This window comes from Aegilops tauschii, chromosome 2 (genome assembly GCF_002575655.3).
Source record: "Aegilops tauschii subsp. strangulata cultivar AL8/78 chromosome 2, Aet v6.0, whole genome shotgun sequence".
NCBI lineage: Eukaryota > Viridiplantae > Streptophyta > Magnoliopsida > Poales > Poaceae > Aegilops > Aegilops tauschii.
In genome coordinates this window covers 242,092,078-242,117,832 of record NC_053036.3, presented here as the reverse complement: position 1 = coordinate 242,117,832, position 25,755 = coordinate 242,092,078, and the positions used below count along the sequence as shown (strand labels likewise).

Below are 25,755 nucleotides of genomic sequence, written 5' to 3'. Positions count from 1 at the left end.
TCCAAGTCTCCAAGATCAATAAGCATAGATGCAACTATTTGAGGCAAGTGACAATGAACAAGATATATCATGTGAGAGGCATGAACATATATGTCATCAACTCAAGAAAGCGAGTAAGAAAATATCATGGGTGATGCAACCAAGCAAGTAATCATATGAATAAAGTCAAGCAAGCTAGTAGTGCGAAGATGCAACATACTAGAGGTAATCATGGCAATCATGTCATGTGTGCGAATAGCGATCATACATAATGCACATGACATATCACAAGCATGAAAACAAGATATGAGCAAAGTGTCATCATTGTATTGGCAAGAAGTCCCATGTAAATAGCAATGGAACATCATGACTCTTCCAACACAAGAAGCAACAATAGCATGGGGCACATGGTGAACATGGCAATAACAACAAGGATCTCCACCAAGCATGCAAATACACTAAGGGAGGGTCCCATGTGCGGTCTCGTAGCTTGACTCGGAGTAGGAGACATATTGGGGCGCCGTCTTCATGTTGTTGAAGAGGTTCGTACTCGCCGCCGTGGTCGAAGGGGATGGCCCTTGCTTGACCGTCTTGTTGTAGGAGGCCCATATGATGTGGCACCTCGTAGCTCGTCTCCATGACCGAAGGAAATTTCCTATGCTCGGCCATCTTCCTTGAGGGGCTTCCGAAGGTGGAAGTGTCGTCCTCGCTTGTAGGTGGTCGCCTTGGACTTGATGAAGTCGATGTAGGCGTACTCATGGGAGGTAGGTGAAGATGCCTTGATAGCACTTGGCGAAGATGCCGAAGTGGTGGTGGTAGCCGTAGCTTCCTCTTGGTGGTGCTTGTCTCGCGGTCTTCTCTTGTGCTCATGAAGTTTGGCCGTAGCTTGATGTAGAGCTTGTTGGGACTTGTAGGTTTGCGCGTCTAGAGCATCTTCATGATGATTGTGTCGTTGTCGTGCTTGAGCTCGTAGTAGATGTCGTTTATCGTCGTCGTTCACATGATGCTTGGAGGTGACTTGCTCTTCATGACGATGTGGATCACGAATGTGATGGTGGTCGCCATGGAGATGTGGACGTGGACGAATTGCGCTTGCATCGCTTGGGCGCTCCGAAGATGATCGACTTGCTCGCCGCCGCCTTGAAGATGACGAAGGGGAAGTAGACTTGACCAAGGCCCTAATCTCCTCCATCCTTGCATCTTGCTCCTCCTTTTGTGCGGAAAGCTTGTTGTCGAAGTAGTCTCTTGTATGTGCTTCGGTGTCGTATGTCGATGGCGAGGTTGTCGATGCGCTCTCGCAATCTTGATTGTGCGCCTTGCATTTGTCGTTGTAGATCGAAGATGGACGCTTTGGTGATGTAGTTGTTCGCGCAGTCGTTGTTGTCGAAGACCGGAGTTGAAATGCCTTGCCTATCCATCACAAGACTTGAGCAAATATGAGTGGAAGAAAGGAGAGAACTATACCAAATGTACCTTGACCGATGTTGAGAATGGATCAATGATCACTCAATGATGTAACAAAGAAATAGCACAATTGGTACCGATCTCGTCAATTTCTTACACCTACACAAATAAGGCTTATGGCGGAGCTCGGTGAGGATAGTGGCACAAAAAATTTTTGATGCAAAATGTTAGCAAGAGTCAATAATGTTGAAAGAGATTCACAAATTCGCAAGTGAAACAAGTAGACCAATAGCAATGGGTGGCACACGGAAACACACACACGGATAGATAAATGGGGTCGTGCAACCAAGGAACGAGCTCAAAATGTGAAATCCACGGAAAATGCTCTTGTTGCACAACGCTAGAGAGACGCTAGCTCGATTTGCTCAATAGGCGGATACGACACTTGTGCATGACCTATAAGAGACAAAAATGCAACGACTTCTATCCCAAGTATGCTATATATGTATGATGTTCCGGTGTTCCTCTCAAGATGATCCAAGATGATCGGATATGACAATCTTATGCAATGTGGTATGATGCTATGGCTATTGCTTACAAGCTTTGCTCTCTTTTTCTTTGCTTAAAAGCTTTATTCTTTTTTTTTTTTGATATGGCTACAATGCGAAATGCACAAACCAAGATAGCAATTATGTATATACGGGAACAATCTTGTGACACAAGGGATGATACGATACCAAGATGATACCAATATGATATGGTATGTATGCAATGGAAGGTGTAGATCGATGATCACTAATGTGCACAAGTAACGTTGCCGGCAATACTCAAATGGCTAGTCTCGATAGGCAAGTGACGCAAAATGGGCTAGGGGTTATCAATGCAAAGGCAAAAATGTACAATGATGGGATACCACTATAACAAGATGATATAGAGGTTACCGTCAATGGCGATGATGAGTGGCGGTGTTCTTGATGTAGATACCAAGATGATGTAGACCCGTCCCTAATTAGTCGAAACACCTTAGGAAACGGAAAAACCGCAAACTCAAAATCTCAAATGTCAAATAGTGGTAGCGGAAAGTGGTGGTGGTTGCGGAAGTATTGGTGGAAACCCGGTCAAAATGGGTTAAGGTGGCGGAAGAGTGTGGTGGGGCTATACACCTTGTCGGAGTTGAAGTCACGGTCCCTAAGTAGCCGAAACACCTTAGGAGACACAAACCAACACTCAAACAAGCTCACACAAAATTGGGTTAAGTTGGGGTGGCGGAAGTGTATGGTGGTGGTTGATGAAGAAGCAACCGTCCCTAAGTAGCCTAAACACCTTAGGAGACTCAAGTCACTACGCAAACAACCTCAAATGCTAAGCGGAACAAAATGGGTTAGGTTGCGGAAGTCTATGGTGGTTTTGCGGAAGATATGGTGGAAGTCCTAGGCAAAGATGCCAAAGTTGCAAAAATTTGATTGGCTCAAAAGGTGGTGAAACCAATGTGAGGACCTCGGGCACGTCGATAGCTTCAAAACGAGCCAAAGAACACTCAAATCGGAGTTCGGAGTGAAAAGTTATGATGAAAACGGTGAAAGAGGCTGATGTTGAAATTCTGTGTAATGTCTCTGGTTAGGCCGGAAGTTCTGGGGGTCGCGGAAAAAGTGCTGGGAGTCTGGGGATTTTTTGGGGTAAACTCTGGTTAGCCCGGAAGTTCCGGGGGAGTCCGGAAGTTCCGAGGGTCGTGGAATTTCTTCCGGGACGAACCCTAAATTCCAGATCTGAGAACGGGGGCGGGAAAACTCGATTTCTCGGGGCAAAATTGAGAAGATTTCGTGGATGGAAATAGGGGAAAAGATGGGGAAGGCTAGATCCACTTGAAACACAACGAATCCATGGATCAAAATCAACAAAACATCATCGAAACCAACAAATCACAAAAAAATTTGGGGGCTATTTTTGGTGGGGATTTTTGAAATTAGGACGAAATCAAACAAAACAAGGCTAGAAAACGATGGGGGAGGCTCCAAATTCGTGATCAACGTGGCTCATGATACCAAGATGATGTAGGGTAGAACCCTAGTTGCCTGATCTTTCACGAAAGGAGCGGATCCCAACGAGGAACACGAAGAACACGAGGGGGAACACGAGGGAAAACACGAGAGAATCACTCAAACCAACAAGATTCGGTCACACATATGCTAGATCCTCGAAACACAAAGAGATACACGATCCAAATCCAACAAAGGACGATACAATTGGTAACTAGTTCATCTCCGTGAGGAGGTCTTGAGGGGTTTTCCCATGAAGGGGTCTTGAATCCAAGGTGGATCTTCTCCGAAGAGGGAGCGGTCTCTCTCGATGGAGTAGATCCAGATGGATGAGCAAAGCTCTATCTCAAATGAGCTAAACCTATGCTAACCCTAGAATGGAGGAGGGGATGAGTATATATAGTGATAGCCACGAAGGGGTAAGTGAGGGGCGAAGGGGTACATGACCTCGGGCCGAGTCTCTGCGCGCAGGCAGGGCCGGAAGTTCCGGGGACGGCAGGGTCCGGGCTATCCAGAGAGTTGGCGCGTCCGGGCGTCGCCTGGAGTGTCGAGGGCCGGAGGTTCCGGGCTGGCCGGAAGGTCCGGGGGCCGGAGGTTCCGGGCTTGGCAGAAACTTTGCACAAGTCTTGACGCTGTCCGTTCTTCCTCCTTTAGTCCTTGGTTCCTGAGCACATGTAGTGTCTTTGCATTAGGTAGCAACCATGTCTCGCATGGATGGAAAGGGGAAGGACTTAGGAACGAGTTCACCTTGTGTCCAATGGCGTATGCTTGAGGTCGAGGTCTCGTTGTAGTGTACATGGGGATGATCGTAGGATGCTCCGCATCAGTCCGACCGCTTGGGGTCTTTAGTATGCAACTTTTCCCTACATTTCTGCAAGAGGCTGTTTCCAAGGCAACAGCTTCACAGGCGCCAAGGCCCCCCTTCAAAAAACCCTTTATAGAACGGGGAGAATACAAAGGGGTACACGACTAAATATATATAACTCTAACCCCCCCTGGAATTCATAGCGGAACAGGTTAAGGGGGTGATTGTTAGAGTTAACCTTGTTATTTAGTTTTCATCATATTTTGTTTCATGCATATAGTTGAGTCATGCCACTAGGAGCTGCGGCTGTGTACGACGTCTGAGATGGGTTGTGTAGGGGGGTGCGGCCATAGCGGCGTATGAAATCGGTTCACGGGTGGAGACATGAAGGCGGTAGAGGTGGCGGTGAAAATCTGCTGCTGCTGGTGATGGTAGGGCGGCTGCTGGTAGGTGGGTGGCAACATTGGGGTGGGATTTGGGCTGTAGGGTGAGGGTGCCAAGTGGCCCAGATTGATATTAGGGGTGGCTGTGGCGAGTAAGGAGATTGCTGTCGGTGGGAAAAGGGTGCTGGCTGCTGATGGTGGTTGGCAACAAAAGTGAGGGGGTGGTGGGGGTGGACAATCTGCCCGGCTGGTGGAAGTCCGGTGCGGCGGCAGCGATTTCTCCCGCTGGAGAAGGGGACACCAGAGGTGGTGTTGGTGAGGGGGAGCACCAGAGGCGAGTCATCATTGGGGAGGAGGGCCGGGCTTGCGGAGGTGGCGTCATGGGCGGCTGCTGCAGTCATGGAATCTGGAGATGGGGGCACGACAGACAGCCGTTGCTCGAGTTCCGTCAAGAGCTGCACCATGTCGGCAAGGAGCGCCTGATCCTCCGCTCGTTGGAGTGCGAAGGCCTCCAATTGCTTCGTGATGATGTTCATCAGCTCCACAGCCTCGATCTCAATTTCTTTGTCCGCCATCACAGCATCGACAGAGGAGTGACCGCCGCCTCCTGTGGAGGCCGCTGGAGGAGGCGGTTTAGCATGACCAGTATCTTATGCAGAAGCCGGTGCATGAGACGAGGTCGCATGCAGACAAGCACCAAGGGCCAAGGGAAGGCGCGTGTGTGAGGCGTAGTCGATGGAGCGAGATGCACCAAAACTGCCGTTAAAGTCGCAAGAGGAGTCGAGGTAGAGCGAGAATCACCATGTGTGGAGGTCGCAAAAAGCGACCACCATGACCTTATGTAGAAGTCGCTGTAGAGCGACTAGCACAACCTACGAAAGACGCCAAAGGGGACGACGTCACAGCCGGACAAGCACCAAGCATTGAGAGGCGGCGCATGTGTGAGACATGATTAGTGTAGGGAACACCGTAAAAAATCAGCGGGCAACAAGGGAGGGAAACCGTGCCCAATGAAGACATTGCACCTTTTCTCTCTTCTCTCTTTTTACTTACTTTTATTTGTAATCAGTCGATCCAACCGAACAGAACACAATAGCCCGGGCAGTCTGCTCGATGGAGAAGGAGGACAGGCGGCAGCTGGCCGAACTGAAATAGGAAACAATCCGTGCACTTCAAATCAGACACTACACCAACCACGAACAACAGTTAGTAGCAGCAGTTATTGGCTTGTAGCAACCAGTAGCATGGCCAGCAAGCCACAATAGAGTAGTAGCAGCCTGCGCCGGCGTACGCGGGGCAGTAGCATGCATGCGAAAGCCGGCGGACGAGGCGGATGCACGGAACAACAGCCTCACACACGAGAAGCCGACGATGGACGACAAGATGCTGGCGGACCAGGCGAAGGGCAGGATGGCAGATAGGCGAAGGGCGGGACGGCGGACGAGGTTGAGATCGGCGCAGCGGCGGAGGACTATGCGGAGGCTGCAAACGTATGCGGAGAGAAGTGGTCAATCTAGCCGATTTAGGACAGTACGACGGTTGTGTCTTGGAGAAGGAAACAGGAAGGCATGGGCAAGAAGGCGGCGGTGGCGTGAGAATTTGGATCGAGGGTAAGCAGTACAAGATCGATCAGAGACATGAGTTGTGACCTGGGCTCTAATACCATGTTAGGGAAATTGCAACTTGTATATATCAGAGACATGTGTGTGTGTGTGTGTGGTAGAATATGCAGAAAACCCCTTATAGAACAGGGAAAATACGAAGGGGTACACTGGTAAATATATATAACTCTTAACAAACAGAAACCACAGCTAGCTAATAAAACTTTCTAGAGCCTTGACCATGTAGAGGACGATGAAGCAGGGGAGCATGGCCTGAATGTCGAACAGGATGAGCTTGCCGCCACCTCGTAACTCTGTTTGCCGCCGGCGCTGCAGCGTGTGTCAGCATGCATGCTCTAGGTGTCCTTGAAGCACGCCACTATCTGCTCCCAAAAGAGCTTCTACTGGGACATGTGCGCGCTGCGTGACCGCTTGCAACGAGGCCACCCTTCTTCTCCTTTCGCCATGTAAACACAACACTTAGCTTCACCTGTCCTCCGCAATTCCATTTCGCCCAGCTCACCACTACTCGTCATTCTTCTCTAGCTCCCTATCGCTTCCCATGGCTCCACGCTCTGCTCTCTGTTTTCAAGAAAACTGAATAGTCAATATGCACTCTATATCTGGTGCCATTTGCCACCTGACCCTGGCCCAGCAGGCCTCGTCTCCTATGGCCAGCTGCCTCGTTATCATCGAGAGAACAGCAGGAGGTAGAGATGATTGCACGGAGCAACTGTACAACAATACAAGCACCGGTCCTGCGATAAGATGGTCAGGGCAGGGAGAGAAGAACAGTGGCAGTGCATGCTGCGCAGGATGCACCGTGGGTGGAATATTTGGGACTAAAATGGACCCCTTTACATGGTTCACACAGCTGGCAATATTTATGCACATACCATCTTGCAAAGTTAACAACGGGGATATATTACGTGTCGCATGTTCATATCTGGTACTCTTGCACAAGCAGCCATTGTTCAAAATGTCGGCCGATTAATCCCTACTCGGTGGTATTAAGGAGTATTAGTATTGGTCTAGGAGTCCTTATTAGTCTATGTTCAGTTTTCTTGCACCTCAAGTCATGTGTAATATATATATGCCCCTTGGGCCTTCAATAAAGTTAAGTTGCTTTCCTAACATGGTATTAGAGCTTTAGTTTTTTTTTTCCGCACGCGCAACTCGTGCTGATCCGATCTAATCTTGCGCCGCCACCAACCCTCTCTTGGCCGGATGCTGCCTCCCCTCACCATGCCGCCATCTTCCTCTGGACATCTCGCGCTGCCCTCCCTCCTCCTTCACGTGCCCTGCCCGGGTCCTCCCTGGTCAATGCTGCCTCCAGATCGGGCTGGTTTGGCACCCTCCAGAGATCGGGCTGGATCGGTCAATACCGTCGCGCAGGATCCCATCGCCCTAAAGATCGCCGCCACCTCAGTCAACGTCGCCCCTGTGCAGGGCTCCTGTGCTCGCGCTGGCTGCTCTCCAAGTCTGCCAGCGGGACGATCGGCCCTCCCGCGAAGACTGTCGCCGCCGCGTGACGACCACCATCCCGATTCATCAGCCGCTGCTTTCTGCACGCATGTTCCCATGTGCAGCCGCTTCTCACTCGCGTGCGTCCGCTCATGCAGCCGTGCAGGTGTTCCTCTCCTCCTGCTTTTGCTTCCGTGTGCGTGGCTGCTGCTATCTCCTACTATATTGGCTGCTGCTGCAGCATGCTTGTCTGCGCTGGCTGCTGCTAAACCTCGTAGCACTCATACATCTCTGCTTGCTCCTCTTTGCTGCTCTTTGTCGGCATCTTACATGCACGACTTCCTTCATAATCTCTTTTGCTAACACGATGGCTTCGTCGTCTTCGTCTAGTGTGTGCTTCCTAGCTTTCTAGTTTTTAGTTTATTTTCTGCTGCGTCCATCAAATCCGTTCATATTTTGTGTTTCTGATGTCATGCGAGTCCACCATACCTATGTCCGTCAGCCTTTTTCTGGTCATTGTCCTCTATAGGATTTCTGTGGCCTCTCTTTGCATTGTTGATCTAAGCCCATTCTCTTGCCGCCGTGCTTCTTTCGCTATCGGTTTTCATGGGCCATGATTCTTTAAGCAATGCTTCATTCTCTTGATGTGCCATCTTCTTTCGACAACCCATCTTCTCTTGATACTTCTCTTGTATCTTCTATCGATGCGGTGTCTTCCTCTGATGTGCCATCTCTTCGTTATCCCCTTTGGCAACTCGACAGGTTTTGAAGACTCTTCATGCTACGACGACGCTCTCAAGACGCGGATTTGGATTATCATTTTTCTAGTATTACACTTCTTCAAATGCAAGCTATTGCCTACGCTTTGCATTTGAGGGGGTGGGGGGGTGGGGGGTGTTAAGGAGTATTAGTATTGGTCTAGGAGTCCTTATTAGTCTATGTTTAGTTTTCTTGCACCTCAAGTCTGTGTAATATATATATATATATGCCCCTTGGGCCTTCAATAAAGTTAAGTTGCTTTCCTAACAGGTGGGTCACTGAGTAGTCGATTAACTGCCCGATTCCCCTATTAATCCCCTACTCGCCAGCCAACCGAGCAGTTACCAGTAAATGATCTCCTTAATGTTGCAACCAACTCATCAAATCTCATGCTTATCTTCTGCAATAGGCATGCTAATTATACAATATCTTTGTCTTACTACTATATGCAAATCATAGGTTAAGATGTAATTTTGACGAGACACGGCTTGCTTTGGAGGCCAGGAATAATGCCCTTGAGAAATTGCAACAGTCAATGCTTGAAAAAGAGCAGGTACGTACATGTATAAAAAGGGCTTAATAATTTCTCGTTGTTTGAATTGTGGGAAATGTGATCATGTTCTTAAAACAGAAGCGAACATAATCAGTCACATGATCTTGAAGGATAAAAGAGTTGCAGGGGTATACACTTCGAATTCTGAAAATCGTATTAGTACTTCATAGGAGTAAGTGCCAACTGCCAATCTCCTACAAAGGTGGAAATGGGGGATAGGTGATGCTGAATGCTGATCGAGTGAAAGTAATTGCGTTTTTGGTTGTGTTGCTGAGATTTGTTTAGTTATTTCTCATACTCTCAGTATGCTGAAATAACCAAACAAGATATTAATATATGCGTACCTTCGGATATGTATAGTTGATGCTCATGATCGGAGTTAACAATAGTTATTCTGATGAGCTAAAATAATCTGAAGTGGACTAATGTGATGTCTATAAAGATGCTAGAACAAATCCAAAGATCAATGCAGTCTGCAGAAGAAAAGAGGCATGCATCAGTTTCAGAGCTTTCTGCTAAGCATCGCAAGGTACGGAAAGAGAAGCAGGAAGGAAATTTGTAAATGTGAATATGCAAAAGTATTAGTATTTAGGGTAATCGAATCTGGCTTCTTTCTTCTCTTAAGCAATTAGAGAGCATGGAGGCACAGCTAGCTGAGGTTTCTGCAGAGAGGACAAAGGCATCCGAAACGATTCAATCACTGCAGGTATTAATTCGAGTGAAAAGTTATCTTTGTGCAGCATTGTATCATAGACTAAGTTATATCCTGTGTCTGCCACTTGAGTGTTTTCAAACATTGCTGTTTTCTTATGTGATACGTTGTTGTCAAAGTATTCTCTAGCTGAAGAAGATAAGCCTCAACATGCTGGGAATAAGAGGTGGATTAAATAGAACATCCATTGTCTATTGGAATATTTGATTTATAGTTAAACTGTTCCAGATGGTACTCGCGGAGAAAGATTCAGAAATAACCGGAATTGAAGCAGCATCAACCGGTGAAGCTGCCCGGCTTAAAGCTACCTTGGAGGAGATTAAAGGCGAGCTTACTCATTTAAAGGACCAACATGTATGTCAGCCTATCTTGTACCAACTCCTCCCATTGATAGTTTTTAATATATTAGACACCAAACTTGTAGGCATCTTCAATACCAATAGCACATATGCTGATTATTATCTTGTGGAAACAGTGAGCATCCAGAAATTGCACTGGTAAAAATACTATTTATGCACATATGCTGATCATTTTTAGTGGTTAGCCTTAAGTTCAAATTTTGAAACAGCTATAGTTCACAAAAACTTGCCATGTTACTTCATGTTCTGTCCATGTAACCTTGTTTCTGAGTATACCTACCTGCCTGGCTTGATTTAGTTTCTGTCTTGTAGATTAACTCACCCTATGAGTTTGTTCAATCAACTTATTAAAATGTCGAGTAGGTCGTATTTTTTTGTCACCATGCATCAGTAGAATATTTTAAACTTTAGTTAACTTCCCCTTGAAACAGCTTTTACTGCTGTATGGTTAACACATTTTTTTATGATGTCTTGGAGTTGGAGGCACTAACCAAAATTGTCCCAACTGATATTCAGGAAAAAGAAAGACAAAGCTGGGAAGCCGAATGTGAATCCCTTAGAGAAAAATTGGAAGCATTGGAAAGTGCGCGCTTTAGATCTGAGATAGAATCTGCCAAATTTAGAAGTAAGTCTGCCCCAAACTTTCTATTTTGATTTTGGAGTAATACATTTATACAGATATTTGGATATTCTGCAGATCAATTGGAATCAGAGTTGTCAACGCAAAATCAATTGCTTCAAAACAAAGATTCGAATCTAATTTCTGCGAAGGAGGAGGTGCATTTTATTTTAAATCTTATCTTATCCAAAAGTTTGTACCTGCACTGGAAGCTTTCTGTCCCTACTCCGTAGAAGTTAGGTACTGATAACACAGGTCCTACCTCCTGGCACCACCATTGGTTCTTAAGTCGGTGACAACATAATACTTTATCCGCTGTGGTTTGGATTTGCTGCGAAGGTCGTATGGGTAGTTTGGTAGAGGAGACGGACACCCAGTTTGGCGATATTTATAATAAGTTGGGGATGGAATATATAAGAGATTACTGTAGCGGAGACCCTGGCAGTATAATAAGTAGGAACCCAAATTCCCCACCCAAGTGAGCTAGGCTCACTTCTTTAGAAGAGATTTTTGGTGCTTGCCTTGTAATTATAATGCTGACTCTTTTGTATGGATATAGGATGCAACCAATACACTGGACTCTTTAACACGTTCAAACTTCTAAGATATGGATTCATAACACTGTAACTAATTGACTTTGTTCATATTCCAACCGGACTTGTCTTGATTAACACTTCCTAACACGTGATGGTTGCACCAGTTAGCTCTGCATGTCTGGGTATTTCTCTTGATGGTATGTTCCGTAGTTGACAGCTCTGATAGCCAGAGTATGAGTCCATAACAATATAATGCATCGTTGCCTCATGCATTGCAAGTTGGTTGTGTTCCAAATGCTGGACCTGAGGACTTTTCAAGGGTTGCGGTTTAGGATGGAGTACAGAGGCAGTAACACAATAAAGTAAACATGGAGTTCCTCTGAACTCATCAGGTAAGTACTTAATTAATAGTATAAGCTGCAATATTTCTGTTTGGACCAAAGATGGCGACCTGTACCAGTTCTGCAGTTAGAGGTCAGCCAAGAATAGCAGAGCTAGCCGGAGTATAGGGAGAAGCATGTTTGGATAGGTGTTTACAAGGGTTTATTCACAGATAGGCTGGTAAAAAAAGATAGCCGGAAAAGAGGTGAGTAGAAGTTGATGAAATGTCTGTCTAGTATAACTTTAATAGGTAACAAAACCTGACAGTGCCTTTACTATGAGAGATTGAACTAGTGAGGAACCACCGTGTCTATTTTCCTTAATGTTCTGGTTACGCGATGATTCTTTTTAAGCCTAAAATGGCATAGGATATATTATTGACCCAGTTATTACGACACTGCCTTGTGTTTAAGAGCTTCACTGACTTTCAGATGCGAAGACATCATTTAAACATGCTGTAACTAGCACTTATGACGAGAACTCAAAATTTAGCATTTTGAACTTTGCAGATCAGTCGACTAGAAAGTGAGTTTTCCGCGTACAAGATCCGTGCACATGCACTTCTGCAAAGGAAGGATGCTGAGTTGAGCGCAGCTCAAAATTCAGATGTTCTTAAAGCACATGAAGAAGCAATAAGAGTATGTCATCGATTGTTTAGTAGATGTGTAATGTAACCAAATATGTCACAACTTATTTAATCAATCACCATTGTTGTAATGTAGGAAGCTGAAAAGGAGGTGGCAGCTGCCTTAGAAGAACGAGATGAAGCGATCCAGGACCTTCAAGTTGCTCAATGCAGGCATAGTGAAGAGATTGAGGCAAGGTATATCAGCTTAACTTCGATCATTTCTTGATGTTCTTAAATTGAAATGACGTCCATAACTAAAATGGTTATGCTTCCGGAAATTCTTCTAAGATACTACTTGGGAGGTTACTGAATTACTCTTTTGTGATCTAAAACGTCTTATATTTGTTTACAGAGGGAGTATTATTTAAAAAATGAACTAACTTCGTAGCCTGTGTATAGTAGTAGCCCACCTTGTTTGCAATACTACTAATTGTGACAAAAAAATCCGAATGGTATTCAGAGCACTACTAGAGTCGCTTGACTAATCTATGAGTCAGTACTTGGATCTCAGCTGGACATCCTGACTCGACTGATTGGACTAGTCGAGAGTTGTTGACCTGTTGCCGATTAGTCAACTATAAGTAGTCGGTTGACATATTGTGCTGTTGACGGATAGTGTGTTCATGTCGGTCCGTGCCCACTCCGAAGGGGATACGCCTCCGATCGAGCCCAGAGGATCAAACCTAATGCGTTCAGTAGTATCTTGTAAGTAGCAGACTAGCAGTATGTAGAGATGAGCAGTATCTAGCATGTGCAGTGCGTACATGTACTCATATCAGTTGTGCGACATGTACCCATATCAGCTTCTTATGAAGTTAGGATTTGCTTCTGGGTTCCGCTTGAGCATGTACTTTCTTACAAGTGCCTCTAATAATCTGATAGCAAGATTTTTTTTTAACGGAAATAGCAAGATGTTGTGCGTCTGGTTCAGCATGTAGCCATATACTGTTGTCCCCTCCTCCAGTTTTTTACTGTAAAAGACCAGCAGTGTGGTATTTGTATGAAGTATGGTCTTATGACTGGCAGTCGACCAGTTGAGATTGGTCATAGTAGTCAGCATGAGTCGAGACTACTTTAGACACTTAGACCCGTCTACCTTGGCACTACTCCTGTAAGCTGATGCACGGTGATACCATCAATTTATTTTCTGCAAGCAGTTTTTAGTTTGAGAAACATTTTACCTTTACTTAATTTCCTTCCAGGGATTTGGGTCTTGCGGAGTTGGACAAAAAACTGAAGAATGTCATGAAAAAATTAGATTATGTTACCTCTCAATTTCTCTCAGAAAAAGAATCATGGGAGAAAAAATTGGCAAGTGTAGAGGAAAGCTGGAGATGTAAGAGGACTTCAGTGTATTTTCAGAATTCTTTCCCTTTCTCTTTAATGAGGTTCGTTGATCAAATGTATGAACATGGATAATGCAGTAAAATGTGAGTCTATGAAGGGTCAAAGCAATGGCCATGTTGAAGACCACCTTCAGAAGAACCTAGGGGAATGGACACTGAAGTATGAGAAATTGAAGGTTGTTTCCTGCCCTGTGGCATGACTTGTATGACTGAATGTGGTCTTTCCATTCAGTATTTTAATATATTCTTGATTTTTTAGGAAGAGCATGAATCGTTCCGTGATATTTCTGATAGAATGATTGAAGAGAAGGAACGGGAGATAGCTAAACTTCTCAACGCAAACAAGGATCTTCATCATTCTTTAGAGGCTAAAGCAGCAGTGAGTTATTCTATTAAGCCCATTCATTGCTACCTTTGTTTGCTATATTGAAGCAGGAAAAAGGGAATGAATGGTGGGCACTCCCTGTTATGTTTGTTCTCACATGTTTTTTTTGTTTCTATGTACTTGTTGGAAATTCATGTGCAACAACTAAGAAGCACCCACTGTTAGCTGGTGATTTGCATCATTCATAAAAAGTCCTTTTTACTCCCTTCAGAGTATCGATGTTGTTCGGACGACCCCAACCTGTTTTTGGTTCACTTTCCTTGTCCCAAGTTTTATACCGTTCCCTTGACCTCTCATTTTGCATGTATTTTTCATGGCACCGTCTTTTGTCCATGTATCCATCCAAGGCTCAGCCTACAAACACCGTCTTTTGTCCATGCAGCTCAACGGCAGAAGTTCCTCTAAATCACACAAATGAACATATTGACCATCAGATTATGCCACACGAGATCCTAGCAATTGGAATTTTTTTTCTTACTCTCTCTCTCTCTCTCTCTGTGATCGAGTGGAACCACATTCTGCTCTCTGACCTCGAGTCTGAGGAAAACCGGAGCCTTGCACACCTTCATTGTTGCCTCCGATCGAGAAACTTCCCCATGAACCTAATCTGGTTGATGCCCACATTCCACGAACAGGTCTAGGTTCTCACAAAGAGGTCTAGTCTCTCAACTCGATGTGTCCTTTCTGACGGAGCTGAAGCCGGCACATGGAGGAGAGTGACCATGTAACTGCGAAGTGAGATTGACGCCATTGTCGCCGGAGTCACAGCAGGTGTCTGTTTCAGGTGCACTGTTGGATGAGGAATCGATGGAGATTCTGATGTTGGGCTTAATATTTCCTGGGATTGAAGGAGGTGGCTGGCTGCAAGTTTGAACCAGTGTTGCAGATCTGGCATGTGGCTGCCAACTCACCATTGGCGCCATATCTGCAATGGGGATGGAGATGGTGCCGGTGGTGCGGGCTCCAGCAGCGCCGGAGCCAGCCGGTCTTTGGAGCCGCAAGGCCTGTGGCTATGTCAGTGCACTTTTTCCAAGAAACACTATCTTCAACTCTAAGACTGCACTGTTTCTCAGCGGGTGCTTGCTGGGCGAGCTCGGCCCAGCAGATGCATGGGGTTGCTTGGGAGGTGGCTCTGCCACTGTTCTCTAGACCTCTCGGGACCTCTGGTGTGGAAAGGGAGGCGGGTGACAGGATCAAGCCATGGTGAGTGGCCGGAGGTACAAGAAGCTCCTGACTTGCTGGCTCCACATGTCAGCCAAAGAGTGGTTCGACTAGGTCATTTTTTTTGGTTGCAACCCTGGACAACAATTGCCTGGCCTAAGACCTGCCTGTGATGTGCCTGAATATTGTTTGGTTAGAGACCTGGAATTCAGATGCCTCCCTACCCCCCTCGCCTCCCGGGTCGCACGCGCGTGCGACCTTGGAGGCGAGGGGGGGGGGGGGTTAAGTTTTTCTATACCTGCTTGCCAGCCTGGAGGAACCCTAACCCTAGAGCCCAGAGGCCCTCGAAGGCAGCGCTCCCCAGCGAGCCCTCTTTGCGCGGAGACGGGTCGTCTACGGGGCTGCGGTGGTGGCGGTGGCCGCCGGCAGCGCGAGATCTCGGGGAGCTGCCGGCGCACGGTGGAGAGCGCGGAGGAGCGGCGGTTCCTGGCGAGTTATAGCAGCAGGGAGGCGGAGCAGGGTGGTGTGCCGGTGTGAGCTGGTGGTGGTGGCGCGTGCTCGAGACCATGGAGGCGGCAGCGCTATGGAGGCCCAGCTAGGAAGGAGATCCTGGCGGGCAGTGGGCGTCCGGCCACCTCCATGTTCGTGGGCGGGCGGTGGTGTCTCGGTGGAGCTGACGCCGGAGTTCTGGGAGATGGGGCGACTCAGATCTGGGCTCTCTGGTTTGATCTGGGCAGAGCGGCTGGATCCCTCGCGTGGCAGTCCCTTGGAGTGAGTGACGCGTCGCAGGGGTCTTGGTCCATGCCCGAGGTGGAGGGAGGATGCTGCTGTACCTTGTCTGGATTGTTGGTGGAGTTTGGGCCGTGTTCTTTCCGTTGTGCGAGGTGTTGGCGGACCACGGCGGTGCATCTTCTTTGTCAAGGTGCTACGGCGGCGGCGGTGTGAGGCTTCATGGACGGTGTTGCCCCAAACCTTGGAGGTGGGGAGATGGGCGGCAATACGGATGAAAATCCTGCCCGGTTTTTGCCGGGCTGGCGGCGATGGCACCCGTGGGTGTTGTTCCCCTCCTTGGAGGCATCGTCGAGGCGTGTCGCCATTTCCTCCGCTCGCTTGGTGTGGATAGGTGTCTCCGGGCGAAAGCCTAGACTTGGTGCTGGATCGGCACGATGGCGGCGTCATCGACGTCGTCCCTTTGTTGAGAGCATTGTGTTTGGAGGTCCTATGATGCGCTCCTCCGGTGCTCGTCGTTGTCCATGATCGATCTTCTGAGGCGCAATGTACGACTGTTGCTAGTGAATCCAAGACGGTGCCTTCCTTGAGGCGGATCAAGTCCTGCCATCCTCTTGCTACCTCCTTTAGGCATTAAGGGGGGATGGTGCGTCGACAAGGGATGCTTGGTGGAGATGCTGTTCTTCGGGGGTGACCGACGGTTGAGACGCGGCGAGGTTTTTTTTGGACAGGCTCTTTTGCTTTGTAGTTGTTTTGTAGTTGGTGGCTGTCTTTGGACTAGCCCGGGTGTGGAGTTCGTGCTATGCTCGTTGTTAGCAGCAAGTGGTAGTCGTCTTTTAATGCAATTCTCTTCTTCTATAAAGCTATGGTATGCAATTTGCGTACTCTCGAAAAAAAAAGATAGCCTGGCAAGCAGTTTGATACCATGTTAAGAGAGGAGAGGTGTACTCCGTGGCTTCAGTGTGGTGTAGCGGCATTTAGCTCCAGACAGGATCGAGCTCCTCTCCTTCTAGGTCGAATACCTCTCTGGGGTATGGACCTGGGCCTCTTGGGCCAACAGTGATGTGCCACACATTCAACAGTTTTCAGTTTTGAAAAAAATAGCTTGCAGAGGTATTGGGCTTCGAATTTTGTATGGGGTTGCTGTTCAATTGTGCATACAAAGGAAAAGGAGCCGAGGGAAGACCAAGGGATTGATCTAACAAAATGTACTGCCGAGCAAATAGTTCAGTGTGATGTGATTGAACTTCAACCACGGCCACCATCCTGCAGCTTGAGGAGAAGCTGCTAGTCTGGGAAGGGTGTAGTGTTGTGGACACTAGTACGGTGTATGCGGCCGGCAAGAGGGCCAGGGATATTGCAGCAACAGCAGGTCATGTGCTGGGGAAGGAAAGGAGAAGAGTCCTTTAGGGAATGACATTGTATTAGGAAGTTTAGGACTAGGAGTTTAATTCATTAGGAAGTCATATTGTGTTAGGAAAGGTCAGTGGCCTAAGCATCCACTATATGGGATAACTACCGTGCTGAAGATTGCCAGACGGCATGGCTGCGACAAATTGGGTAGACATAGGTTGGGACAGGAGAATAAACTGGAGAGATAAGATTGATTGTTCTTGCTTGCCTTAACCCTAGATACATGTCATCCTTTTTGTGAATCAAGTTCACAACAGTGAGAGTTTCCTTCTCATATTTCACATTGCATTACTTGTGAATATATGGAGTTATGTTTTGAAACTGCTAATGAGAGTACTGTATTGATGCTACAGGTCAGCAAACGTGACAATCAAAGTCCAGGTAATTGGTTTTCTCAATACTATATCATTTTCTAATCTCCTTTCTTTTCCCCATCAGTTGAATGGTTAAAATTTGGCACTGTTAACTTTTTTTTGCGGATGTTTTGGCACTGTTAACACTATTTGTATTTGCAGGATATATTAAACAGGATGCACTAAGTATTGAATTGGCTGAGCAGCAAATTCTGGTAATGTTATGTTTCAAATAAACTATTCTCCTAAATGCTCAGTAGGAAATCGTTAGTAAAATGTTGCAAAAATCTAGTGGATATTATCAATTTCTAACCACTGTTCCTGTACTTGGCTATACGAGTGGATCCTCTACCCAGCACGACCTCTATATCATTGGATGTTCTCCATCTCACATTGGCAACTAACTACTTCAAGGTCTTGTTACTGGTCATGTGCGTGTGCCACGTGGCCACAGAGGTGGGGCAGATAGGTACTGTGAATAGCTGGTCATCAGCTGCAATTTGCATAAAAACGATCAACTAAAATGGCATCAAGGGAAAAATAGTTGAATAAAACTTTGTCAAGAATCTATCACACAGCTTAATCAAATTGGCTGAAGAATCCATCACATATTCACACACAGCTAATCCAGTCAAACTATTGAATTCATGCACCAGCCGATTACTCCAAAAATCCAAACTGATAGAGAACGGCGGGCAATATATTTCAACACAAACCAGATCCACAGGAGCAGCCACGCAAGGGTTACCAGCATGGTTCCACAAGCTCAGCCCCTGCCCACCTAGTCCAGGACTGCTGCTGAGCCTTCACTCACCAGGGCCTCATGTCAGGACTGTACCTGTCTCGACAAGGGCCTGATATATTACAGTGCCGGTTCAGTTTGTCCAAGCACCTATCAGCCGTCGATCTACGATCTAATGGAAGCTGGAGTCGCGTACTGTCTCGACTTGGGCGGATGTTGGCTGCAGCTCGTTGGCTTTGTATGGCAGCTCAATATTCAAGTGGTCTGATCTGGTCCCCCCCTGGTGTTGGACCTCAGAACCTGTTGGAAAATGTCAGGTTAAAGGTTTGGCCCGCACCTCCCTGGTAGGGTAAAGGGTAACATTTAGGTTCTAGGTTCGGCCCTACCACCTGCAGCTTGTGCTGGGAGCACAATACACTAGTACAGCAGCTTTGTGCTAAAAAAGGGGAGTGCAACAACTAAATCATGACCTGGATTAAGGGCGAAAGACAAAACAAAGAAGGCCACAGGGCTAAAAGGGGCTTGTGCTGAATTTAGAAAACGAACACCTCATGGTCAATGGCATCTTTCTGCTCTTGGCTTGCCATTTGCATCCCGTGCCGGTCGATGTCAATAGCTATGGGAAAGACTTGCAGACCAGCAAGAGAGGAGAGGCGAATTGGAGAGGAACCAGCAGGTGCGCGTGTCGGTGGGAGAGAGGAGAGGCAGAGATGGTAGAGGAACCAGTGGGGACGTGCCGATGGGAGAGAGAAGAGGCAGATGGTAAAAAACCTGCAGGGTGTGTGCCAGTGTGCTTACTCCGGTGGCCGGCCGGCTACCTGCGATCTGCATCTTGCGACGGTGGCGGCGGCGGCTGTGTGTTGCAGGACCCTGGGGTCATAAAGGTTAGTCCCTACTGGAACCTACTGGTTTTGCGAGCCAGAAGGTTACCCTATTGGTAACAAACCCAGGTGCAGCTCACCAGGGCCAATGGGCCGAACCAGACCACGTGAATCTTGAATGGCAGCACCGATGCCATCTTCCTCTCTGGCTCACACGAGCTCCAGCAAACTCCCAAGAAAACGAAGTCCAAACTAGTTACATGTATTTAATTGGACATTTGATCTGTAATTTTTCACCCTTGTGATGATGTCCTAATGTTTTACCCATTCTTTCTTTTCAGTTACCCATTCAAGTTATAACACCTCGCTAATCAACAATACTTTGATGAAAACGGGTAACAACTGGGATACGACATCTCACAGTTTTCAGCTTACAATTGTGTACATTTCAGCTTCTTGCACGGCAACAAGCACAAAGGGAAGAAGAATTGAGTCAGTCACATAGGCATATCTTGGCGCTTCAAGTCAGTTTCAGCTTAGCAGACATTTTCGGTGGTTTTGTTCTTTCATTTTTGGTATGAACTAAATTTTTTCTTTGCATTGTTCAGCAAGAAGTTGAAGATCTTGAGCGTGAAAACCGTCTTCATGATCAACAGGTGACTTTGAATCTTTCCCTTTTCACACCCAAATTAGTTGTGTAGCCTTGATTGGATGTGCTGATTAATTTAAAAACACAAGATGATCATTCTAGTCATGGTATGTTAAATATGATTTAGTTTTGCAAAATGTGTACCGTATTTTCCAAATATAGTGTGGTATGTGTGTTGACTTTATTCATGGAGTAAAATCAGCAAAACTACGTGTATAATGAACTATCACAAAACTGCACATTGAAGTTTTCATTTCACTAAACTACACATGGATTTTATCGGTGAACCCCTCATGGCTGGTGCCTGCTAGTGAATGTATTGTCATCAGTCACGGGGTGGGCAGGGCAGGGCAGGAATTGAAATCAATTATCTACGACCATATTATAACATATAGTTTAAGGGGGAGGCAGCTCAGGCTTTCCATATAGTTTACGTGTGAGGCAGCTCAGGCTTTCAAGGAGAGGGTTACTATGGAGGACTCTTGGGAGGAAGGAGGAGATACAAACAATATGTCGATTAAGATGCCGACTTGCGTTTGGAAGGTGGCTTCAGAGGAGTTTGGGGTAACCAGGGGAAGTCAAAGCGAAGCTAAAGACACCTGGAGGTGGAACAATGATGTCCAGAAGGCTATTAAGGAGAAGAAAGATAGTTTCAGACACCTATACCTGGATAGGAGTGCAGACAACATAGAGAAGCACAAGGTGGCAAAGAAGACCGCAAAGCGAGCTCTGAGTGAAGCTAAGGGGTAGGGCATATGAGGACCTCTACCGACATTTAAACACGAGGGAGGGCGAAAGGGACATCTATAAGATGGCCAAGATCTGAGAAAGGAAGACGAGGGATGTCAAACAAGTCAAATGCATCAAGGATGGAGAAGATCGACTTCTGGTGAAGGACGAGGCGATCAAGAATAGATGGCGACGGTACTTTAACAAACTGTTCAGTGGAGAGACTGAGAGCTCCGCCATTGAGCTGGACTACTCCTTTGATGATACCAACATGCAGCGAATCCAGGGAGGCTTGAAAAAGAATTAAAGGAGGCAAGGCGATGGGTCATGATTGTATCCCAATTGAGGTGTGGAGATGCCTTGAATACAATTAATATGGCTAACTAAGCTTTTCAACCTCATTTGACAAACAAGATGCCCGAAGAATGGAGGCGGAGTATATTAGTACCAATCTTCAAGAATAAGGGGGATGTTCAAAGTTGTGCTAATTACCATGGAATTAAGCTGCTGAGCCATACAATGAAGCTATGGGAGTCGTTGAGCACCGCTTAAGAAGAGGAGTGACCAAAAATTTGTTTGGTTTCATGCTTGGGAGGTTGACATGAAAGTCGTTTTGTTGGTACGACAACTTATGGAGAGATACAAGGAGCAAAAGGACTGCATATGGTGTTCATTGACATGGAGAAGGCCCAAGGAAAGATACAGTGAAATGTCATGTGGTGGGCCTTGGACAAACACTCGTCAAAGTGTTTGAACAAGTGATGGCGACACTGATACTTACAAATATGGGGGGAATCCGTTACGAGAGACTTGAGGGATTGAAATATCACCAAAGAACTAGCCTTGGACAGGGGTGAGTGGAAGTTAGCTATCCACAGGCCAGAACCATAACTAGGTTTCAAGATCTCATGGGTTTCAACTCTAGCCTACTCCAACTTGTTCGGAATTGAAAGGCTTTGGTGTTGTATAACATACCACAGTTGATATGGAAAATAATGGTCTCATAAACAAAGTTTCTTCAATTCATGTCGCAACTTTTTTGTGAGTTTGATTTAATTGTCAAACACTGCCTGTCTCCTAGTTAGCTGGAGTTCTGATTACCGCAATAATAAAACAAGCAGAATAAAAAGCACAATCAACATAATTGAGCTTGGCATGAATTAGCCTCAGGTGCAGGCAAAAGCCAAGTGGTTTTAGTTCTGTGGATTATGACCTTCAATAAGTAGTTTTCTGAATAAAATCTTCATTGTATATTTTTGTGACAGTTTTCCATTATATGTGTTGTCTTTTGTGGAATTAAATCATATTTTTATACTGTTGTTCCTAATTCTGAAGTACCGCTCAAGCCTATTTGTCTCCAACAGTAGTTCTGCAGTAACTATTACTCAGTGTGTGCACTCAAGTGGTATGGAAGTCATGCTCCTATATTATCTGTTCCTTGATGCTGTTCTGGTCAAATTTTATTTATCTAACTAACCTTGCTGAAACTGATAGTGAAAACTTTGGTGTGAACTGTTGTCACATTATTCGTGATGTGATTAACTTTCGGGTCATCATTCTTTGTTATACATTCTTAGAAGTATGAAAGATGTCCTATTCTTATTTTATCACGTGAACATTGGAGTGCAGTAGGCTAATAGAAGCTTTGTCTCTAGGCCATTAAGTTGCACAATATTCCTAGTTCTGTGGGATTCTCGTGGAATCCAGCGATGGGAGTCAGTGAAGTCATGAATATGTAACAACAGTTTATGTACATGTATTGTGTACTCCCTCCGTCCGAAAAAACTTGTCCCAAGCTTGTTTCTCAAATGGATGTATCTAGCACTAATTTGGTGCTAGATACATCCATTTGAGGGACAACTTTTTTTGGACAGAGGGAGTACTGTTTAATCATTTATAATTGATTGAACAAGACACATGCTTCCTGCATTTCACAAAATTATATTCATATAGTTTGTGCCCCCTTCCCCTTTTGCTATTCGGTCAATGCAGTGATGAGTTGAATAAAATACAGAACTAAGACCTTATATTTAACAAAAATATCTTTCACCCTTTTTGTGTTCCGATGAAATTTGTAATCTTTACATGACTTGTTCTTGGTGCGAGGCCTTCAGTTGGATGCCTGATCTATTGAAATTCTGTATTTCAGGAAGCAATGTTGAAGGCTGAGCTTCGGAATATGGAGAGATCACAAAAGCGAGAAGGAGTAGATATGACATACCTAAAAAATGTAATCTTAAAGCTTCTTGAAACAGGTATCTGGAACTTTTTATTGCTTATTTTGCTGTTGATTGACAGATGATATGAAACATCGACTTGGTATCTTTTACACAGGGGAGGTGGGGGCCTTGCTGCCTGTGGTTGCGATGCTACTACAGTTCAGCCCTGACGAGGTACTTGTTACTCATAACTAGTATATATAAAATGTTTTATCTTAGTGTCCTAGCTTGTAACCTCTGATATGGTGTTTAATTAGTACTCCCTCCGTCCCAAAATAAGTGTCTCAACTTTAGTACAACTTTGTACTAACTACAAGACACCTATTTTGGGACAGAGGGAGTACAAATTAGCTCTAGAAGGCCTTAGATCGTATGTTATTCTAGCACATGGTTAAGTTACTCAAATATTAAGGTCACAGGGAAGTGTTTTATTCGGATAACACTGTTGAACATCATGTGACATGTCTATAGTGTAGAATTGAAGAGTACATTCTAGACTGGACAGTTATAATTCCTATAGCATAATATAGATATTAAAAGCCACACTTAGGAAAACCCCATCCTTCTCAAACTTGTCTCAGCATATAAGCATTAACTAACTGTCATTATGATTATGGTAGAGTTGTTCATCTAATCACCTTGAACAAGGACGTGGGTCTATCATCTATGGATTTCTGCTTCCATCCTGCTGACATGGGTTCAGTTTTGGGAGTGTTTTTTTTGTTGTTGTTACAAGTACTAAGAATTTATCTTGCTTCCATGCCCGGTATAAAGTTTTCAATGATACTTGGTTGGAAATTATCTGCAACAGGAATGACTGTTATAAGACTGATATTAAAATATCAATTATGCCAAGTTGACATTCTTAACCTTGGCAGCTCAATAAATGCCAACATGGCGTCCTCTCAAATGTCGCTTCCTTACCAGCTACAGCATTGTCAGATGGTGGATCGACACCAAACTCATTCTTTGGAAGATTCACATTCTAATACCGGTGCAAGATGTTGGTTTTGATTATCCATGTTTTAGCGGAGGTAGATTTACATTCATGGGGTGATCCAAAATCCCAGCGATTTCACTGATTGTGAAAGGTGACATTCTTTTGTTTGCATGCTTCTCATCTCTTCTTACCTTTCGTAAAGTAGTGTATATTATATAAATAGAAAACCATAACTATCTATATATGTACTTTCAATACAAGCATTCATTCTCAAAGGGAGCATTATTTTTTATTTCTCGCTCTGGATATTTAGATTCAAAGCCATTGCACTACGAGACGCCAACAGATCCTGGCTTAATTGTCTCTCCTCTAGTCTTGATCTCCTCTTGTAATGTACTCCATCTGTCCCATAATGTAAGACGTCTTACATTATGGGACGGAGGGAATACTTCCTTACGAAAATGTTTTTGTCTTACATTATGGGACGAAGGGAATACTTCCTTACGAAAATGTTTTATATTATGGGCCGGAGGGAATAACAACTATGAGCGGTAATATATTTAGGTGCGGAAGCTCTCTCTCCCGGTGACCGTTCAAAAAAGGGAAGGTGGTCAAAAAAGGAAAAGAAATAGTGGGATCCGCAGGTCATGGTTTTCGTTCAAACTGTTGTACACGTATGAGCATTCTAGAATCATGCTAATTTGGAAATTTTGGATTTAGTGGCCTATGTGTTATGAGCATTCTAGAATCATGCTAATTTGGAAATTTTGGATTTAGTGGCCTATGTGTGTTTTCTAGAATGAGCACTGAATACTAGTAAAATTGCAGTATTATCATCTTTATGATTAGTCTACGACCGACCTGTTTAATATTGAACATACAATTATATGATGAGGGAAACTTGGTTCTGTTCTAACACTTCCACCATTCAAGAGTTGCATTCATGGGCTTATAATTCCAAAATTTGATTTTTCTCCATGTTTTGGAGAAAATCAGACCTCCAGTAGCCTAGCCTAGCCCTGCTCCCCTTGCCCCCGCCACCGGGGTCGCCGCCCGCCACCCCGGTGGTGGCGTCCACCAGCCCGCGCCGTCGGCCGCTTCGGCCTCGGCGCCCACCGCCCTCCGCCGCTGGCCACTCCGGCCCTGGCGTCCACACCCGCTCGAGACCCTTCCCCGTCTCGTGACATGGCTAGCCCGCTGTGCTGGGGAGATGTGTCCTCGTCGGAGGACGAGGGACTCGACCGCTCGCGCTCCTACTACGAGGTCCTGAGGAGCTGCTCGCCGTCGTCTGGCCCCTCTTCGCCCCGCCGTTCCCCTGTGCCGGTGCCCTGCGCCGCTCCCCCCGCGGGCTCCTCGAGCCCTACGCCGTCCCAGGCCCCGCGCTTGGCCCCCATCGCCGTTAGGGAGGCGGATCCCCTTCCGACCTCTCCCGGTGGCTGGCAGACCGCGGGCTGCAAGCGGCGCCGGCCGCGGCGCCGTCCGGTGCCTCCGCCCCTCCCCTCCATGAACATCTGCCCCGGCCTGCCTTCGGATCTGGTGGGGCTTTGCTTCAACTGCCTCAGCGAAGAGCACGTCGCCGGCATGTGCACCAACGAGCAGGTTTGCCTTCGTTGCCGCCTGCCTGCCCACCTGGCCCGGGAGTGTCGTCTCCCTCGCTCCCGTTCATCCCCGGCTGCTCCCGTTCGGCCGGTCCGCGAGCACCTTGGCCACCGCGATGGCCCCCCTCACTCCCCGCCCGTGCTGCCCCCCTCTCTCCCCGCCCGCGCTACCCCCCTCGCGCGTCCCCACCTCCTCTGCAGCGAGCCACGTCGGTGCACGCTCGCCTGGGAACTGCGGCCCACGCGGCCGACAGGGATCTCTCGGAGCGCGGCGGCTCTGTGGGTGGGGTTGGGTGGCCGCAACAACGCGCCCCTCTGGAGCTGGCTTGCCTGGGCTCTGCTGTGCCTCTGGCCAGTAGGGTGCCCTCGGAGTTGGCGCCGGAGGTGGGCGAGTCAAGCAGGAGGGGCCGGCGGGGCTCTCCGTCCTTGAGGCCGGAGCTGGAACGTTGTG

The 25,755-nt window shown here is 46.5% G+C and overlaps 1 protein-coding gene across 3 annotated transcripts in view; it reads left to right on the top strand.

Moving 5' to 3' along the window:
* Positions 1–23,998, top strand: part of LOC109736785 (protein GRIP) — a 30,063-nt gene extending 6,065 nt beyond the window's left edge. Inside the window, exons 4-21 of one of the 3 annotated variants that reach the window (XR_012202384.1) lie at positions 8,891–8,984; positions 9,427–9,513; positions 9,610–9,690; positions 9,925–10,050; positions 10,572–10,680; positions 10,753–10,832; positions 12,101–12,229; positions 12,314–12,414; positions 13,422–13,555; positions 13,644–13,741; positions 13,825–13,944; positions 17,607–17,634; positions 17,769–17,821; positions 19,511–19,693; positions 19,778–19,825; positions 22,697–22,802; positions 22,882–22,940; positions 23,645–23,998. Coding sequence is in view for 1 of the 3 variants with exons in the window: in XM_020295995.4 (XP_020151584.1) it covers positions 8,891–8,984; positions 9,427–9,513; positions 9,610–9,690; positions 9,925–10,050; positions 10,572–10,680; positions 10,753–10,832; positions 12,101–12,229; positions 12,314–12,414; positions 13,422–13,555; positions 13,644–13,741; positions 13,825–13,944; positions 17,607–17,634; positions 17,769–17,821; positions 19,622–19,693; positions 19,778–19,825; positions 22,697–22,802; positions 22,882–22,940; positions 23,645–23,755 (1,636 nt within the window). In the remaining 2 variants the exon portion in view is untranslated. Of the gene's footprint in view, positions 1–8,890; positions 8,985–9,426; positions 9,514–9,609; positions 9,691–9,924; positions 10,051–10,571; positions 10,681–10,752; positions 10,833–12,100; positions 12,230–12,313; positions 12,415–13,421; positions 13,556–13,643; positions 13,742–13,824; positions 13,945–17,606; positions 17,635–17,768; positions 18,076–19,510; positions 19,694–19,777; positions 19,826–22,696; positions 22,803–22,881; positions 22,941–23,644 lie in introns of all 3 variants that reach the window. The other 2 variants (XR_002226468.4, XM_020295995.4) reach the window with 2 other exon arrangements.
* The last annotated feature ends 1,757 nt before the right edge of the window (positions 23,999–25,755 follow it).